The sequence below is a fragment of the Oncorhynchus gorbuscha genome, linkage group LG18 (genome assembly GCF_021184085.1).
Source record: "Oncorhynchus gorbuscha isolate QuinsamMale2020 ecotype Even-year linkage group LG18, OgorEven_v1.0, whole genome shotgun sequence".
In the NCBI taxonomy this organism is placed as follows: Eukaryota; Metazoa; Chordata; class Actinopteri; order Salmoniformes; family Salmonidae; genus Oncorhynchus; species Oncorhynchus gorbuscha.
The window spans coordinates 80,655,721-80,677,115 of NC_060190.1; the positions used below are offsets into that span (position 1 = coordinate 80,655,721).

Genomic DNA, 21,395 nt, shown 5'->3' on the forward strand with positions numbered 1-21,395 from the left:
GTAGAGTGGAGTGGAGCACATCAAAGTAGAGTAGAGTAGAGTAGAGTAGAGTAGTAGAGCACATCAAAGCAGAGTAGAGTGGAGTGGAGTAGAGCACATCGAAGTAGAGCACAGTAGAGTAGAGTAGAACACTGTAGAGTAGAGTAGTATACAGTACAGTAGAGTACAGTAAAGGATGGGATATTAGAATAGAACACATCAAAGTAGAGTATCGTACGGTAGAGTAGCATAAAGTACAGTAGAGTAGAGCAGAGCACTGTAGAGTAGAGCAGAGCACTGTAGAGTAGAGCACTGTAGAGTAGAGCAGAGCACTGTAAAGTAGAGCACTGTAGAGTAGAATAGTGTAAGTACAGTAGAGTAGAGCACAGTAGAGTAGAGCACAGTAGAGTAGTGTACAGTACAGTAGAGTACAGTAGAGTAGAGCACATCAAAGTAGAGTAGAGCACTGTAGAATATAACGGAAGAGAGTAGAATAGAGCACAGTAGAGTAGAGTACCGGAGAGTAGAGCACAGTAGAGTAGAGCACAGTGGAGTAGAGTAGAGCACAGTGGAGTAGAGCACAGTAGAATAAAGTAGAGCACAGTAGAGTAGAGCACAGTGGAGTAGAGCACAGTAGAGTAGAGCACAGTGGAGTAGAGCACAGTTGAGTAGAGAACAGTAGAGTAGAGCACAAGTGGAGTAGAGCACAGTGAAGTAGAGCACAGTAGAGTAGTGTAGAGTAGAGCACAGTAGAGCACAGTGGTGTAGAGCACAGTAGAGCACAGTAGAGCACAGTAGAGTAGAGTACAGTAGAGTACAGTAGAGTAGAGCACAGTAGAGTAGAGTAGAGCACAGTAGAGCACAGTAGAGTAGAGTAGAGCACAGTAGAGTAGTCAACTTACACACAACGCTGACACACACACTTATCCCACCAGACATGCCACCAGGGTCTTTTCACAGCCCCTGTTCCAGAAGAAATTCAAGGAAACATTATTATACAGAGCCATGAGTACCTGGACCTTTAGTCTCTAATGTATTTTGGTTATGTGTCAGACCCCAGTAAAACTAGCTGCCGCCATTGTCTTCGGCTTATGGGGATCCTAATGAATCTAATCAAAATACAATCAGAATCAGAATACAATAGAATAGAATAAAGTAGAATAGAGTTCTGTAGAATAGAGTACTAAGTACTAAGTACTAAGAAGGGTAGAGTAGAATGGAGTAGAACAGAATATAATTAAGTAGAGTAGAGTACTGTAAAAATACAGTACTGTAGTTTAGAGTACAGTAGAATGGAGTAGAATAGAATATAATAAAGTAGAGTACTGTAAAAATACAGTACTGTAGTTTAGAGTACAGTAGAATGGAGTAGAACAGAATATAATAAAGTAGAGTAGAGTACTGTAAAAATACAGTACTGTAGTTTAGAGTACAGTAGAATGGAGTAGAACAGAATATAATAAAGTAGAGTAGAGTACTGTAAAAATACAGTACTGTAGTTTAGAGTACAGTAGAATGGAGTAGAACAGAATATCATAAAGTAGAGTAGAGTACTGTAAAAATACAGTACTGTAGTTTAGAGTACAGTAGAATGGAGTAGAACAGAATATAATAAAGTAGAGTAGAGTACTGTAAAAATACAGTACTGTAGTTTAAAGTACAGTAGAATAGAGTACAGTGGAGCAGAGTACAGTACAGTAGAATATAATATAGTAGAGTAGAACAGAATAGAATATAACTAAGAAGAGTAGAGTAGAATGGAGTAGATGAACTTTCTCCTTGTCCTTGTCCAGGTCTGGTGATGTCAGCCATCACAGTGATCATCCTGGTGCTGTACTTCGCTGTGGACAACTTTGTCCTGCAGAAGAGGCCGTGGCTGACGGAATGCACCCCCATCTACGTCCAGTACTTCGTCAAGTTCTTCATCATCGGTGTCACCGTGCTGGTGGTGGCTGTACCCGAGGGGCTGCCCCTGGCCGTCACCATCTCCCTGGCCTACTCTGTCAAGGTGACACATTTTCTGCCTTTTGTTTTATATTTTATCTCTGACCAATTAGAAGTGTCAAAGGATTGGAATCGTGAGAATGAGGAAAGTGATCCCAGTAAACCGGGAACATTCCCAGAACATTAGATTCCAATTAAAAGTTCTAGTAAGTTTTTTTTTTTTAAATCTAACGTTAGGATGATAACATCCCAAAGGAATGTTTTTGATAAAAATCATTGTAATTTATCAAAAATGTTTTAGATTAATACATATCCTTGGAATGTTCTCCTGACAGTCACTATAATGTTGTGCACAACATCTGTACCAGCCATCACAGAACAATACCCAAACGTTAATGTTTATAAAAAAACATGTTCCTGATGTTCCCAAGAACGTTCCTGTCATGATTTGAATCTGTTCTTTAAAGGTTCCCGGAATGTTTCATTAGGTTGTGTGAACGTTGTGGGTACATCATAAAATATATGTTTCCAGGTGTGCGGATGATTCTACAGTGTATCTTTTAGTGTGCAACAAAACATTCACCTGATGTTACAAGAATGTTCTCAGACCACATTTTGTCTGTTCTTTAGTTTCCCAGAATGTTTCATTAAGTTGTGGGAACGTTGTGGGGACATGACAGGAGATATGTTCTCAGACCACATTTTGTCTGTTCTTTAGTTTCCCAGAATGTTTCATTAAGTTGTGGGAACGTTGTGGGGACATGACAAGAGATATGTTCTCAGACCACATTTTGTCTGTTCTTTAGTTTCCCAGAATGTTTGATTAAGTTGTGGGAACGTTGTGGGGACATGACAAGAGATATGTTCTCAGACCACATTTTGTCTGTTCTTTAGTTTCCCAGAATGTTTGATTAAGTTGTGGGAACGTTGTGGGGACATGACAGGAGATATGTTCTCAGACCACATTTTGTCTGTTCTTTAGTTTCCCAGAATGTTTGATTAAGTTGTGGGAACGTTGTGGGGACATGACAAGAGATATGTTCTCAGACCACATTTTGTCTGTTCTTTAGTTTCCCAGAATGTTTGATTAAGTTGTGTGAACGTTGTGGGGACATGACAGGAGATATGTTCTCAAAAAACTGAAACTGTCCACTTGTACTGACATTCAGATAATGTTTGTACCAGTGTGCACAAAACATCATTTGATGTTGCCAGAATGTTGACAAAAAACATATATTTATTTGCCATTAGATTGTGGTAACATTGTGGGGACATGACAAGATATCAAATCAAATCAAATTTATTTATATAGCCCTTTGTACATCAGCTGATATCTCAAAGTGCTGTACAGAAATCCAGCCTAAAACCCCAAACAGCAAACAATGCAGGTGTAGAAGCACGGTGGCTAGGAAAAACTCCCTAGGAAGGTCAGAACCTAGGAAGAAACCAGGCTATGAGGGGTGGCCAGTCCTCTTCTGGCTGTGCCAGGTGGAGATTATAAACCTAGAGAGGAATCAGGCTATGAGGGGTGGCCAGTCCTCTTCTGGCTGTGCCGGGTGGAGATTATAAACCTAGAGAGGAACAAGGCTATGAGGGGTGGCCAGTCCTCTTCTGGCTGTGCCGGGTGGAGATTATAACAGAACATGAGTTAGGATAGGTTCCCAAAACACAAAATATGCTCAGATGTGATGACATTCATATATGTACATTGTAGAATAATAGTGAAGACTTCACAACAATGAATAACACATATGGAATCATGTAGTAACCAGAAAAGTGTAAAACTAATCAAAACATATTTTATATAGCCACTCTTTGCAGAGTAGAGTAAAGCACAGTAGAGTAGAGCACAGTAGAGCACAGTAGAGTAGAGTAGAGCACAGTAGAGTAGTCAACTTACACACAACGCTGACACACACACTTATTGTAGATATGTTAATTGAAATGCATTCCAGGTAACTACGTCAAGAAGCTGGTTGAGAGAATGCTAAGCGTGTGCAAAGTTGTCATCAAGGCAAAGAGTGGCTATGTGAAGAATATATAATATATTTTGATTTGTTTAACACTTTTTGGGGTTACTACTTTATTCCATATGTGTTATTTCATAGTGTTGATGTCTTCACTATTATTATTATTATTATTATTATTATTATTCTACAATGAAGACAATAGTGACAATAAAGACAAACCGTTGAATGAGTCTGCAAACAAAAAGTTCTAAAACGTATATTAGGTGCGTTTTTTAAAAAGTTGTACATTTTTTCACAACGTTTTATTTATTTTTAACAGTTAGTCTAAATTCTGATTGGATTCTGATCTGGACATACTATCGTTTTAGACATTTTTATCTGAGCCTCAATTTGAATTGTCTTTAATGAAACATGGTTATAGAATATTCTTTTTGTTTGTTGTTATTTCATGATGTCACAATACCAATATTCAAATGTGAACTGCCGTTAAATCTGGAGGGAAACATCATGGGGATGAATTCCAATCTGTTTGTTTTTTATAATATTAGTTATATAATTTACATATATATATATTTTTTTTAAATGTTCTTGAAATGTTCTGAGAAACCTCAAAGACAAAATGTATATTGTTGTAAACTTCAAAGGAATATTATATTCAACCTAAAACAAATATGCTATGAACATCATTAAAACAGACATGTCATTCTTACAACATTAAGGGAATGCGCTGTGCTACCTAACTTAAACAGTGTAGGAATTCCCACACACCTAATTAAATGTTCTGGGAACCTTTAAAAACCTCAGAAACGTTGTTCTGCCAAAACTCTTGCAACATCAAATGTATGTTTTGTGCACCTTGATACAAACATGATGTGAATGTCAGCAAAACTAGACAGTTTTAGTGTTTCAGGAACATATCTCTTATCCCCACAATGTTCCCACAAACTAACAAAATTGTCTTCGGAACTTTGGAAGAACATGAAAACCTTTGTTCTGGGAACATTCTTGTTGCAACCTAATAGAAACATAGTTTTAATCTGCACAAATTAACATTTTTTTTGTGTTTTGAGAACATATCTTTTGTCATACCCACGCAAACATTCCCACAACTTCATTCAACATTCTGGGAACCTTTAAAGAACAGACTAAATGTGTTCTGAGAACGTTCTTTGTAACATCAGATTAATGTTTTTTTGCGCCCTAAAAGAAACATTGTAGAATCATACCTACAACTGGAACGTTTTTTTTGGTATTTTGGGAGAATAACTTTTGTGATGTCCCCACAATGTCCCCACAATGTTCCCACAATGTCCCCACAATGTCCACACAATGTTCCCACATCCTAACGAAACATTCTGGGAACCTTTAAAATAATTATTAAAGCACAATTATTACATGGGATTAAATGTGTTCCAGGAACGTTCTTGAAACAGCAGGCAAATGTTGTATACAAACACTCTATAATCGTCACCACAAACTGGACGGTATTTATTAATATATTCATCATTAATTATATATTAATTAGCCCTAACTCATGTTCTGGAAACCTTGTGGACATTTTATTTCGCAATCCAAGAATCTGTATCCAAATATGCAACATAGATCAACACATCATTTTATAATGTTTTCTGGGTTCTAGTTAATATCTTTCTGGGTTCTAGGTAGTATTTTTCTGGGTTCTAGTTAGTATCTTTCTGGGTTCTAGTTAGTATCTTTCTGGGTTCTAGTTAGTATATTTTCTGGGTTCTAGTTAGTATCTTTCTGGGTTCTAGTTAGTATCTTTCTGGGTTCTAGTTAGTATCTTTCTGGGTTCTAGTTAGTATCTTTCTGGGTTCTAGTTAGTATCTTTCTGGGTTCTAGTTAGTATCTTTCTGGGTTCTAGTTAGTATCTTTTCTGGGTTCTAGTTAGTATCTTTCTGGGTTCTAGTTAGTATCTTTCTGGGTTCTAGTTAGTATCTTTCTGGGTTCTAGTTAGTATCTTTCTGGGTTCTAGTTAGTATCTTTCTGGGTTCTAGTTAGTATCTTTCTGGGTTCTAGTTAGTATCTTTCTGGGTTAGTATCTTTCTGGGTTCTAGTTAGTATCTTTCTGGGTTCTAGTTAGTATCTTTCTGGGTTCTAGTTACTATCTTTCTGGGTTCTAGTTAGTATCTTTTCTGTTGAGGTTGTTGTGAAGCTTAGTGGATATTTCCTCAACAGAAAATGATGAAGGATAATAACCTGGTTCGCCACCTGGATGCGTGTGAGACGATGGGGAACGCCACGGCCATCTGCTCCGACAAGACTGGCACTCTGACCACCAACCGCATGACGGCCGTAGCGTGCTACGTTGGAGACGTCCACTATAAGGAGATACCGGACCCCGGAGCGCTGACTGCCAAGTCTCTGGACATACTGGTCAATGCCATCTCCCTCAACAGCGCCTACACCACCAAGATACTGGTAAGATACAACACACACACACTGCAGTAACACCACCAAGATACTGGTAATATACAACACACACACACTGCAGTAACACCACCAAGATACTGGTAATATACAACACACACACACTGCAGTAACACCACCAAGATACTGGTAATATACAACACACACACACTGCAGTAACACCACCAAGATACTGGTAATATACAACACACACACACACTGCAGTAACACCACCAAGATACTGGTAAGATACAACACACACACACTGCAGTAACACCACCAAGATACTGGTAATATACAACACACACACACACTGCAGTATTACCACCAAGATACTGGTAATATACAACACACACACACTGCAGTAACACCACCAAGATACTGGTAAGATACAACACACACACACTGCAGTATTACCACCAAGATACTGGTAATATACAACACACACACACTGCAGTAACACCACCAAGATATTGGTAATATACAACACACACACACACTGCAGTAACACCACCAAGATACTGGTAAGATACAACACACACACACTGCAGTATTACCACCAAGATACTGGTAATATACAACACACACACACACTGCAGTAACACCACCAAGATACTGGTAATATACAACACACACACACACTGCAGTAACACCACCAAGATACTGGTAAGATACAACACACACACACTGCAGTATTACCACCAAGATACTGGTAAGATACAACACACACACACACTGCAGTAACACCACCAAGATACTGGTAAGATACAACACACACACACACTGCAGTAACACCACCAAGATACTGGTAATATACAACACACACACACACTGCAGTAACACCACCAAGATACTGGTAAGATACAACACACACACACACTGCAGTATTACCACCAAGATACTGGTAAGATACAACACACACACACACACCACCAAGATACTGGTAGATAAACACCACCAAACACCACCAAGATACTGGTAAGATACAACACACACACACACTGCAGTAACACCACCAAGATACTGGTAAGATACAACACACACACACACTGCAGTAACACCACCAAGATACTGGTAATATACAACACACACACACTGCAGTAACACCACCAAGATACTGGTAAGATACAACACACACACACTGCAGTAACACCACCAAGATACTGGTAATATACAACACACACACACACTGCAGTAACACCACCAAGATACTGGTAAAATATACTATGAAACTAGTACTACTTAATACAGCCTGCTCTTATACCAAGTTACTGGTAAGATCAATGTTTTCCAGTAGTGCCGGCTGTCGGTTATACAGTCGATTACAGACTCATTTTCAGCCAACTGCTTTTTTACATTTAAAGATGGTGTATGCAGAAATCGCTCCACCATTTCCTGGTTGCTACAATTCTAATAGTTTGCCTCGTTTCAGTTTACAGTATGTGTCAAAACAAGTGTTGAGAATCATTGTACCATCTAAACTGTTTGGAAATATATTTTCCACAACAAAGGATATTGTATTTTCTTCTGTTTGAAGCTGGTGGACAAAACCAAAAGTTTTTAAAAAACGCAGAAACTAAACTTGAGAACGGGAAGCATAGAAGTAGCACATACAGAACATATGTACAGCATTTTAGACTTGCTTTCAATGAGAATGACAGATCTATAAGACACATTTCTACGTGAATTCAGCCCAAAAAGTTAGATATTGCCGCTTTAAATTAACTGGACTATTTTCAATTCCCTTACAGATAAGTCTGTCGAGCCTTTTCCCACCTTCTCCCACTAGAATGAACGATATGGGTCTTCTAGCGATCTATTGATAGGACAGGCACCTGTCAGTCACAAGGCCAGCCATGACAGGGAAACACTGCTAGTTTCAAAGTCTGCTGTCTGGGGCCAGTAAACATGTCGGGCCAGTGGATCTCGTCAGTAATTTTTCTGCGCAGTTTTTAGCATTCCAGTTCAACATCTACCTGCTCTTGTCACAGTCTACCATTGAAAACTACAGTCTACCATTGAAAACCAGTCTTTGAAAACTAGCATTCCAGTCTACATTGAAAACTCTACCTGAAAACTACAGTTACCATTGAAAACTCAGTCTACCATTGAAAACTACAGTCTACCATTGAAAACTACAGTCTACCATTGAAAACCACAGTCTACCATTGAAAACTACAGTCTACCATTGAAAACTACAGTCTACCATTGAAAACTACAGTCTACCATTGAAAACTACAGTCTACCATTGAAAACTACAGTCTACCATTGAAAACAACATTGAAAACTACAGTCTATTGAAAACAGTCTACAGTCTCTACCATTGAAAACCATAGTCTACCATTGAAAACCATAGTCTACCATTGAAAACTACAGTCTACCATTGAAAACTACAGTCTACCATTGAAAACAACAGTCTACCATTGAAAACCATAGTCTACCATTGAAAACCATAGTCTACCATTGAAAACTACAGTCTACCATTGAAAACTATAGTCTACCATTGAAAACCACTGAAGGCTACATGCGTATTTGAGCAACGACTGGCCGTTCATTCAAGCACCTGCGAGTCTCAACTTCTCGAGCAGAGTACATGAGTTAATACCTTCAGACACCACACAGGAGCTGTCCAGAGTGAAATTAAGAGCCATCTACTCGCTGAGCATATTTATTTTAGGGAAAGTCATTTACAAACCTTCAATAGTGAACTAACGAGCAATTTGCTGTTGACAGTCTGCACAATGAAAGCCCCAAAAAGGACAGCTAGCATTTGTCTTGGCTAGCTTACTGTATCCGTGTCTATATGTCTTCTAGAAGGTTTGTCCTAAAGGTGCTTACTGTATCCATGTCTATATGTCTTCTAGAAGGTTTGTCCTAAAGGTGCTTACTGTATCCATGTCTATATGTCTTCTAGAAGGTTTGTCCTAAAGGTGCTTACTGTATCCATGTCTATATGTCTTCTAGAAGGTTTGTCCTAAAGGTGCTTACTGTATCCATGTCTCTATGTCTTCTGGAAGGTTTGTCCTAAAGGTGCTTACTGTATCCATGTCTATTTGTCATTTGTCTTGGCTATGTCTTCTGGGAAGGTTTGTCCTAAAGCTGCTTACTGTATCCATGTCTTTGTCCTAAAGGTGCTTACTGTATCCATGTCTATATGTCTTCTGGAAGGTTTGTCCTAAAGGTGCTTACTGTATCCATGTCTATTTGTCATTTGTCTTGGCTAGCTTACTGTATCCATGTCTATATGTCTTCTGGAAGGTTTGTCCTAAAGCTGCTTACTGTATCCATGTCTATATGTCTTCTGGACGGTTTGTCCTAAAGGTGCTTACTGTAGCAGTGTCTATATCTCTTCTAAAAGGTTTGTCCTAAAGGTGCTTACTGTATCCATGTCTATATCTCTTCTAAAAGGTTTGTCCTAAAGGTGCTTACTGTATCCATGTCTATATCTCTTCTAAAAGGTTTGTCCTAAAGGTGCTCACTGTATCCATGTCTATATCTCTTCTAAAAGGTTTGTCCTAAAGGTGCTTACTGTATCCATGTCTATATGTCTTCTGGACGGTTTGTCCTAAAGGTGCAGAGTCCTATTTTCAAATATAATCATTGACATGCTTTAGAAACGAGCATAATGAATGGAAGTAATGACCTCCATTCCTGAATGACACACAGCTTGTTCAGACATGTCATAATAACCAAGTACAGCCTATTAATTATGGTCTGCACGTTCAACATTTAGTTCTGGGTTACGACAATTACCAGTAAATGTTGTTGTTGCTGTTGTTGTTGTTGCTGTTACTGTTGTTGTTGTTGTTGCTGCTGTTGTTGTGTTGTTGTTGTTGTTGTGCTGTTGTTGTTGTTGCTGTTACTGTTGTTGTTGTTGTTGTTGCTGTTGTTGTTGTTGTTGTGTTACTGTTGTTGTTACTGTTGTTGTTGTTGCTGTTGTTGTTGTTGTTGTTGTTGTTGTTGTTGTTGCTGCTGTTTGTTGTTGCTGCTGTTACTGTTGTTGTTGCTGTTGTTGTTGTTGTTGTTGTTGTTGATGTTGCTGCTGCTGTTGTTGTTGTTATTGTTGTTATTGTTGTTGCTGTTGTTGTTGTTGTTGCTGTTGCTGCTGTTGTTGCTGATGTTGCTGTTGTTGTTGTTGTTGCTGCTGTTACTGTTGTTGTTGCTGTTGTTGTTGTTGTTGTTGTTGTTGATGTTGCTGCTGCTGTTGTTGTTGTTATTGTTGTTATTGTTGTTATTGTTGTTGTTTGTTGTTGTTGTTGCTGTTGTTGCTGTTGTTGCTGATGTTGTTGTTGTTGTTGTTGCTGATGTTGCTGATGTTGTTGTTGTTGTTGTTGTTGCTGATGTTGCTGTTGTTGATGTTGTTGTTGTTGCTGATGTTGCTGATGTTGATGTTGTTGTTGTTGTTGCTGATGTTGCTGATGTTGTTGTTGTTGTTGTTGTTGTTGTTGTTGTTGTTGTTGCTGATGTTGCTGTTGTTGCTGTTGTTGATGTTGTTGTTGTTGTTGTTGTTGCTGATGTTGCTGATGTTGTTGTTGTTGCTGATGTTGCTGATGTTGCTGTTGTTGTTGTTGTTGTATCTATAAAAACACAAGTTGAGCTCTAGCCACTAGTCTGTCGAGGAATGAACTCAGATGAGGAAGTAGTAAAATGCAAGTTGGTTTAATTAGTGAACCAGATTTATAATGTTAATCTCCTTTATTAAAGATTTGTCATCGTCCATCAAACCAGCCTGTCGCCCAACAGTAGTCTGGTCTGGAGAGCCGGTTCTCAGCCTATACTACAAAGCAGGATCAATGAGTTAGCCAGAAATAACTATTGATTCTCTGATTTGTAAAAAAATAAAATAAACTTGGATATACATTTTTTGTTCTTGATTCAATTAGACCATGTCAATTTTCAGCTTATATTCCTAAAAAAAATTAAAATAATAATATTTAATTAATATTTGGGCAAGTTAGCTGGCTAACTCATTGATCGTACTTTGTACTGTAGTATATCCCACTGGGAACCTGTTCACAGAGAGAACTAACCCACATGAACTCATTAACTATAGATAATAATAGACAGGGTAGAGGAGGTACGTGTCTGAATCTATAAACTAAAAAAAACGGTCTATTTCATAGTTCATAGTTTAAAATCTGTTTCCTATTTTTCTGCCTGCTGCCTTTTCTTCATAAACAGTATTCTACATCCCAAATGACAACCTATTCCCTACGGGCCTTAAGTGGTGTACACCTCGGTCTTACACAACAGGAAATGTAATAGTAGGACAACTTCCTGCGTTGAGAAAAGGAAGAAGTATATTTCCTCAGTTAGTGGGAGGGATTTGGGACGAGGAAATTAATTATAAACTTACTCTACATATCAATCACCCAAACCGCACAAAAAACTTTCAGACATCATTTTTCAAGGTGGTTTAGAAGACAGACAGACAGACAGACAGACAGACAGACAGACAGACAGACAGACAGACAGACAGACAGACAGACAGACAGACAGACAGACAGACAGACAGACAGACAGACAGACAGACAGACAGACAGACAGACAGACAGACAGACAGACAGACAGACAGACAGACAGACAGACAGACAGAAAGAGAGAGTCAGAGAGTCTCTATCATGTGATGACTCAGTCCACACCAGCGATTACATAATATCCTGTTATCAAGACAGTCCTACTGGTGCTATGCAGGCTGGGGAAAGCAGAGGCTTCTGGGGGATGGAGTTCTAACAGAACAGAACAGAACAGAGGCCTCTGAGGTATGGAGTCATCTTGGTTTCTGGGCAGCTGTGGGAAGCAAGGGTTTCTGGGGGATGGAGTTGGATGAAGGAACAGAATAAGAGTCCTCCGTGTACTGAGAGAAGCATAGGATACTGGGGTGATGGATTTCCAACAGAACAGAAACATAGAGACCTCTGGGGGATGTAGTTCTGTTAGTTGCTGGGCAGACTGTGGGAACCAGAGGCTTGTAGGAGAAGTGCGTACAGAACAATAGTTAGATCCCTGCTGACTGACGGGGGGAAAGCAGAGGTGATGTTTAAGAACCTGAGGAATCAGGGTGATGATTATCTTCTGAAATAGAACCTTTTACTGTTAGTCAGTGATGATTATCAAAGCCTTTTACTTTGGGGTCAGTCTAGAACCTGAGACTGTTAGGGGTCAGAGCCATTATCTTCAAATAGAACCTGAGGTTTACTGTTATCAGAGGTGATGATCTTCTGAAATAGAACCAGAGGTTTACTCAAATAGAACTCATGATTATCTTCTGAAATAGAACCTGAGGTGAGCCATTATCTTCTGAAATAGAACCTGAGGATGTTAGGGGTCAAAGGGCCTGCAGAGTTTACTGTTAGGGTTGATGATTATCTTCTGAAATAGAACCTGAGTTTACTGTTAGCTGAGGATGTTATCCTAAATGAACCCCTGTTAGGGGTCAGAGGTGATGATTATCTATCTTCTGAAATAGAACCTGAGGTTTACTGTTAGGGGTCAGAGGTTGATTATCTTCAAAATAGAACCTGAGGTTTACTGTTCAGAGGTAGATTATCTTCTGAAATGAACCTGAGTTTACTGTTAGGGGTCAGAGGTGATGATTATCTTCTGAAATAGAACCTGAGGTTTACTGTTAGCAGAGGTGATGATTATCTTCTGAAATAGAACCTGAGGTTTACTGTTAGGGGTCAGAGGTGATGATTATCTTCTGAAATAGAACCTGAGGTTTACTGTTAGGGGTCAGAGGTGATGATTATCTTCTGGAACCTGTTACTGTTAGGGGTCAGAGGTGATGATTATCTTCTGAAATAGAACCTGAGGTTTACTGTTAGAGGTCAGAGGTGATGATTATCTTCTGAAATAGAACCTGAGGTTTACTGTTAGGGGTCAGAGGTGATGATTATCTTCTGAAATAGAACCTGAGGTTTACTGTTAGGGGTCAGAGGTGATGATTATCTTCCTCCAGACTGTTAGGGGTCAAGGTGATGATTATCTTCTGAAATAGAACCTGAGGTTTACTGTTAGGGGTCAGAGGTGATGATTATCTTCTGAAATAGAACCTGAGGTTTACTGTTAGGGGTCAGAGGTGATGATTATCTTCTGAAATAGAACCTGAGGTTTACTGTTAGGGGTCAGAGGTGATGATTATCTTCTGAAATAGAACCTGAGGTTTACTGTTAGGGGGTCAGAGGTGATGATTATCTTCTGAAATAGAACCAGAGGTTTACTGTTAGGGGTCAGAGGTGATGATTATCTTCTGAAATAGAACCTGAGGTTTACTGTTAGGGGTCAGAGGTGATGATTATCTTCTGAAATAGAACCTGAGGTTTACTGTTAGGGGTCAGAGGTGATGATTATCTTCTGAAATAGAACCTGAGGTTTACTGTTAGGGGTCAGAGGTGATGATTATCTTCTGAAATAGAACCTGAGGTTTACTGTTAGGGGTCAGAGGTGATGATTATCTTCTGAAATAGAACCTGAGGTTTACTGTTAGGGGTCAGAGGTGATGATTATCTTCTGAAATAGAACCTGAGGTTTACTGTTAGGGGTCAGAGGTGATGATTATCTTCTGAAATAGAACCTGAGGTTTACTGTTAGGGGTCAGAGGTGATGATTATCTTCTGAAATAGAACCTGAGGTTTACTGTTAGGGGTCAGAGGTGATGATTATCTTCTGAAATAGAACCTGAGGTTTACTGTTAGGGGTCAGAGGTGATGATTATCTTCTGAAATAGAACCTGAGGTTTACTGTTAGGGGTCAGAGGTGATGATTGATATCCTGAGGTTTACTGTTAGGGGTCAGAGGTGTGATTATCTTCTGAGAACCAGAGGTTTACTGTTAGGGGTCAGAGGTGATGATTATCTTCTGAAATAGCCTGAGGTTTACTGTTAGGGGTTGTCCCCTGTTTACTGTTATCTGCTCTGTAACCTGCTCTGAGGGGTCAGAGGTGATGATTATCTTCTGAAATAGAACCAGAGGTTTACTGTTAGGGGTCAGAGGTGATGATTATCTTCTGAAATAGAACCAGAGGTTTACTGTTAGGGGTCAGGGTGATGATTATCTTCTGAAATAGAACCAGAGGTTTACTGTTAGGGGTCAGAGGTGATGATTATCTTCTAGTAAACCAGAGGTTTACTAGTCTCTTCTGAAATAGAACCAGAGGTTTACTGTTAGGGATCAGAGGTGATGATTATCTTCTGAAATAGAACCTGGGTTTACTGTTAGTTCAGAGGTGATGATTATCTTCTGAAATAGAACCAGAGGTTTACTGTTAGGGGTCAGAGGTGATGATTATCTTCAAATAGAACCTGAGGTTTACTGTTAGGGGTCAGAGGTGATGATTATCTTCTGAAATAGAACCTGAGGTTTACTGTTAGGGGTCAGAGGTGAGGATATCCTGAGGTTTATTGTGTTCAGTGGAACCTGTGACTACTGAACAGTCTGTTACAGAGGTGAGACAGGACTGTTAGTTGGAGTGGTGTCTCCTAGACTAGGCTGAACAGTCACTGCCAGACCAGACAGGACTACGTGAGGTTTACTGTTATCTGATGATTATCTTCTGAAATAGAACCAGAGGTTTACTGTTAGGGGGTCAGAGGTGATGATTATCTTCTGAAATAGAACCAGGGTTTACTGTTAGTGATGTGACTACTGAACAGTCACACCAGACAGGACTGTGTTAGTGGTGTGACTACTGAACAGTCACACCAGACAGGACAGTGTTAGTGGTGTGACTACTGAACAGTCACACCAGACAGGACTGTGTTAGTGGTGTGACTACTGAACAGTCACACCAGACAGGACTGTGTTAGTGGTGTGACTACTGAACAGTCACACCAGACAGGACTGTGTTAGTGGTGTGACTACTGAACAGTCACACCAGACAGGACTGTGTTAGTGGTGTGACTACTGAACAGTCACACCAGACAGGACAGTGTTAGTGGTGTGACTACTGAACAGTCACACCAGACAGGACTGTGTTAGTGGTGTGACTACTGAACAGTCACACCAGACAGGACTGTGTTAGTGATGTGACTACTGAACATTCACACCAGACAGGACTGTGTTAGTGGTGTGACTACTGAACAGTCACACCAGACAGGACAGTGTTAGTGGTGTGACTACTGAACAGTCACACCAGACAGGACTGTGTTAGTGGTGTGAGTACTGAACAGTCACACCAGACAGGACTGTGTTAGTGGTGTGACTACTGAACAGTCACACCAGACAGGACAGTGTTAGTGGTGTGACTACTGAACAGTCACACCAGACAGGACTGTGTTAGTGGTGTGACTACTGAACAGTCACACCAGACAGGACTGTGTTAGTGATGTGACTACTGAACATTCACACCAGACAGGACTGTGTTAGTGGTGTGACTACTGAACAGTCACACCAGACAGGACAGTGTTAGTGGTGTGACTACTGAACAGTCACACCAGACAGGACTGTGTTAGTGGTGTGACTACTGAACAGTCACACCAGACAGGACTGTGTTAGTGGTGTGAGTACTGAACAGTCACACCAGACAGGACAGTGTTAGTGGTGTGACTACTGAACATTCACACCAGACAGGACAGTGTCAAAGGTAGAGCGTTGGGGAATCAGACTGAGAGAGGGCAGACTAACATATCCTCTGAAGACGGATTGGTCCTTTTCTTGTTAGTAGTGGAAAGAGAAGTGGGTGCTTTACTGCCTGAACATTACCACATGGTCTAGATCCCAGGCTAATTGTGTTGTCTGGCCATTACCACATGGTCTAGATCCCAGGCTAATTGTGTTGTCTGGCCATTACCACATGGTCTAGATCCCAGGCTAATTGTGTTGTCTGGTCATTACCACATGGTCTAGATCCCAGGCTAATTGTGTTGTCTGGTCATTACCACATGGTCTAGATCCCAGGCTAATTGTGTTGTCTGCCCATTACCACGTGGTCTAGATCCCAGTCTAATTGTGTTGTCTGGCCATTACCACACGGTCTAGATCCCAGGCTAATTGTGTTGTCTGGCCATTACCACATGGTCTAGATCCCAGGCTAATTGTGTTGTCTGACCATTACCACATGGTCTAGATCCCAGGCTAATTGTGTTGTCTGGTCATTACCACATGGTCTAGATCCCAGGCTAATTGTGTTGTCTGGCCATTACCACATGGTCTAGATCCCAGGCTAATTGTGTTGTTGTCTGACCATTACCACATGGTCTAGATCCCAGGCTAATTGTGTTGTTGTCTGGCCATTACCACATGGTCTAGATCCCAGGCTAATTGTGTTGTTGTCTGGCCATTACCACATGGTCTAGATCCCAGGCTAATTGTGTTGTTGTCTGACCATTACCACGTGGTCTAGATCCCAGGCTAATTGTGTTGTTGTCTGGCCATTACCACATGGTCTAGATCCCAGGCTAATTGTGTTGTTGTCTGACCATTACCACATGGTCTAGATCCCAGGCTAATTGTGTTGTTGTCTGACCATTACCACATGGTCTAGATCCCAGGCTAATTGTGTTGTCTGACCATTACCACATGGTCTAGATCCCAGGCTATTTGTGTTGTTGTCTGACCATTACCACGTGGTCTATAGTAATTCTATAGTAATATGAGTGGTAAAATTCTATAGTAATTTGAATGGTAACAGTCTATAGTAATATGAATGGTAAAATTATGTAGTATTTTGAATGGTAAACTTCTATAGTAATATGAATGGTAAAATTATATAGTAATGAGAATGGTAACAGTCTATAGTAATATGAATGGTAAACTTCCTTCTAAGCAGAGTTGCAAAGAAAAAGCCATATCTCAGACTGGCCAATAAAAAGAAAAGATTAAGATGGAGAGGAACTCTGCATAGATGGCCAGTATCCCGGAGTCGCCTCTTCACTGTTGACGTTGAGACTGGTACTATTTAATGAAGCTGCCAGTTGAGGACTTGTGAGGCATCTGTTTCTCAAACTAGACACTCTAATGTACTTGTCCTCTTGCTCAGTTGTGCACCGGGGCCTCCTACTCCTCTTTCTATTCTGGTTAGAGCCATGTTGCTGTGTTCTGTAAAGGGAGTAATGAACATTGTTGTACGAGATCTTCAGTTGCTTGGTAATTATTCGCATGGAATACCCTTAATTTCTTAGAACTAGACTGACGAGATTCAGAAGAAAGTGCTTTGTTTCTGGCCATTTTGAGCATGTATTCGAACCCACAAATGCTGATGCTCCAGATACTCAACTAGTCTAAAGAAGTCCAGTTTTATTGCTTCTTTAATCAGAACTACAGTTTCCAGCTGTGCTAACATAATTGCAAAAGGGTTTTCTAATGATCAGTTGGCCTTTAAAAATGATAAACTTGGATTAGCTAACACAATGTTGTCGTGGTAATTTCCTGTATTACTAAATGAGGAGAGTTTACAAACCACACAAGTCAGAGTTATATTTTAAACTTCACCATAGCCCTTTGACTCTCAGATCAATTCAGTGTCGATAAATGAATGCTGAGAGTTTCTATAAGAGAATATAAAATATATTTTATAGCCAAGATACACCCCTCTCAACTTACATGACGAACCACAGATCTCAGAAACTTCACGAAGGGCCTTTTACTTGAGAGAGGAGTATCCCATAGCCAGATAGCATTAGCTATAAATTATCATTCAGTTTGCTCTCTAAGCCTTTTACTTGAGAGAGGAGTATCCCATAGCCAGATAGAATTAGCTATACATTATTATTGCTCTCTAAGACGAGGTTCTACTTCTCGTTCTTGGTACTTCATAGTTCACATTACCTCATCCAATGGCATATATCAATTAACACCCCCTCTTCTCCCCCCTCCTGGACAAGCTCACGGAGGGGAGTGAGCCTCTAGGTCATATACTAGGTCAAGATTAATGCAACATCAGAGGGGACATACAATGGTTCACTGCCATACTAACTAATAAAACATCTTATTTATCTATGTTACCTAACTAATTCTGATTCTGCTACGACAATGTGCCATTGGAACACAGGAGTGATGGAACACATTGCTTCTTTAATCGGCACGACAGTTTTCAGCTGTACTAACAGCTGTACTAACATAATGATCAATTAGCCTTTTAAAATTGATCGACTTGGATTAGGTAACACAATGTGCCATTGGAACACAGGAGTGATGGTTTCTGATAATGGGCCTCTGTACTCCTATGTAGATATTCCATAAAGAAATCAGCCGTTTCCAGCTAGAATAGTCATTTACAACATTAACAATGTCTACACTGCATGTTATTTTAATGGACAAAAAAAATGTGCTTTTCTTTCAAAAACAAACGTTTGAACGGTAGTGTAAAAATATGGACGAGCGATGTCAGAGCGGAACGGACTCAGATACAGTAGAATAGTATAGAATACAGTAGATACATGGACTAAGATACAGTAGAATAGTATAGAATACAGTATATACATGGACTAAGATACAGTAGAATAGTATAGAATACAGTAGATACATGGACTAAGATACAGTAGAATAGTATAGAATACAGTATATACATGGACTCAGATACAGTAGAATAGTATAGAATACAGTATATACATGGACTAAGATACAGTAGAATAGTATAGAATACAGTATATACATGGACTAAGATACAGTAGAATAGTATAGAATACAGTATATACATGGACTAAGATACAGTAGAATAGTATAGAATACAGTATATACATGGACTAAGATACAGTAGAATAGTATAGAATACAGTATATACATGGACTAAGATACAGTAGAATAGTATAGAATACAGTATATACATGGACTAAGATACAGTAGAATAGTATAGAATACAGTATATACATGGACTAAGATACAGTAGAATAGTATAGAATACAGTATATACATGGACTAAGATACAGTAGAATAGTATAGAATACAGTATATACATGGACTAAGATACAGTAGAATAGTATAGAATACAGTATATACATGGACTAAGATACAGTAGAATAGTATAGAATACAGTATATACATGGACTAAGATACAGTAGAATAGTATAGAATACAGTATATACATGGACTAAGATACAGTAGAATAGTATAGAATACAGTAGATACATGGACTAAGATGCAGTAGAATAGTATAGAATACAGTATATACATGGACTAAGATACAGTAGAATAGTATAGAATACAGTATATACATGGACTCAGATACAGTAGAATAGTATAGAATACAGTATATACATATGAGATGAGTAATACATAGACTAAGATATAGTAGAATAGTATAGAATACAGTATATACATATGAGATGAGTAAAGCATGGACTAAGATACAGTAGAATAGTATAGAATACAGTATATACATGGACTCAGATACAGTAGAATAGTATAGGATACAGTATATACATGGACTAAGATACAGTAGAATAGTATAGAATACAGTATATACATGGACTAAGATACAGTAGAATAGTATAGAATACAGTATATACATGGACTAAGATACAGTAGAATAGTATAGAATACAGTATATACATGGACTAAGATACAGTAGAATAGTATAGAATACAGTATATACATGGACTAAGATACAGTAGAATAGTATAGAATACAGTATATACAGATGAGATGAGTAATGCTAGATATGTAAACATTATTAAAGTGACTGGTGTTCCATTCCTTAAAGTGGCCAGTGATTTCAAGTCTATGCCTATAGGCAGCAGCCTCTAAATGTGCTAGTGATGGCTGTTTAACAGTCTGATGGCCTTGAGATAGAAGCTGTTTTTCAGTCTGATGGCCTTGAGATAGAAGCTGTTTTTCAGTCTCTCGGTCTCAGCTTTGATGCTCCTGTACTGACCTCGCCTTCTGGATGATAGCGGGGTGAACAGGCAGTGGCTCGGGTGGTTGTTGTCCTTGATGATCTTTATGGCCATCGAGTGCTCTAGGTGTCTTAGAGGGTGGGTAGTGTGCAAATCTGTCATCAAGGAAAAGGGTGGCTACTTTGAAGAATCTCAAATATAAAATATATTTTGATTTGTTTAACACTTTTTTGGTTACTACATGATTCCATATGTGTTATTTCATAGTTTTGATGTCTTCACTATTATTCTACAATGTAGAAAATAGTAAAAATAAAGAAAAACCCTTGAATGAGTAGATGTGTCCAAACTTTTGACTGGTACTGTATATACAATTAAGTTGTCAACCAGCACCAATGGTCTGATATGGACTGTAACTCTTCCTTCACACCATTCTCCCCACGACAAGTAGAAAGACACATCTAAAAATGAGGTGATCCCAAGCTTTATTGAAATGTTCATTTTTCTCTTTATATAATAGTGTCTCCTTAGGCTGGCTGCATGCCTGTGCTTCTAACCGTCAACAGGATCCTACATGATTGTTTGAACATTTTCAAATAACCATGTACAGGAACAGACTTGGATGTCCATATTAGGAGGCACACAGTCATTGTAGCCTACCCACGCACAGACACTTTACCAAATTCCAACACTCATTCTAGAACACTCATTCTAGAACACTCATTCTAGAACACTCATTCTAGAACACTCATCCTAGAACACTCATCCTAGAACCTTTATTTAACTAGGCAAGTCAGTTAAGGACAAATTCTTATTTACAATGACGGCCTAGATACAGATACAGTAACATACTGTAGATACATATACAGTAACATACTGTAGATACAGACACAATAACATACTGTAGATACAGATACAGTAACATACTGTAGATACAGATACAGTAACATACTGTAGATATAGATACAGTAACATACTGTAGATACAGATACAGTAACATACTGTAGATACATATACAGTAACATACTGTAGATACAGATACAGTAACATACTGTAGATACAGATACAGTAACATACTGTAGATACAGATACAGTAACATACTGTAGATACGGTAACATACTGTAGATACAGTAACATATTGTAGATACGGTAACATACTGTAGATACATATACAGTAACATACTGTAGATACATATACAGTAACATACTGTAGATACAGATACAGTAACATACTGTAGATACAGATACAGTAACATACTGTAGATACAGATACAGTAATATACTGTAGATACAGATACAGTA

General features: G+C 39.1%; 1 protein-coding gene across 9 annotated transcripts in view; it reads left to right on the forward strand.

The window, feature by feature from the left end:
* Nucleotides 1-21,395, forward strand: part of LOC124004067 (plasma membrane calcium-transporting ATPase 2-like) — a 210,138-nt gene that overhangs the window by 139,836 nt on the left and 48,907 nt on the right. For all 9 annotated transcript variants that reach the window (XM_046312835.1, XM_046312844.1, XM_046312837.1 and 6 more), the window contains 2 exons: nt 1,773-1,987; nt 6,090-6,332. In XM_046312835.1, coding sequence (XP_046168791.1) covers nt 1,773-1,987; nt 6,090-6,332 — 458 coding nt within the window. The remainder of the gene's footprint in view (nt 1-1,772; nt 1,988-6,089; nt 6,333-21,395) is intronic.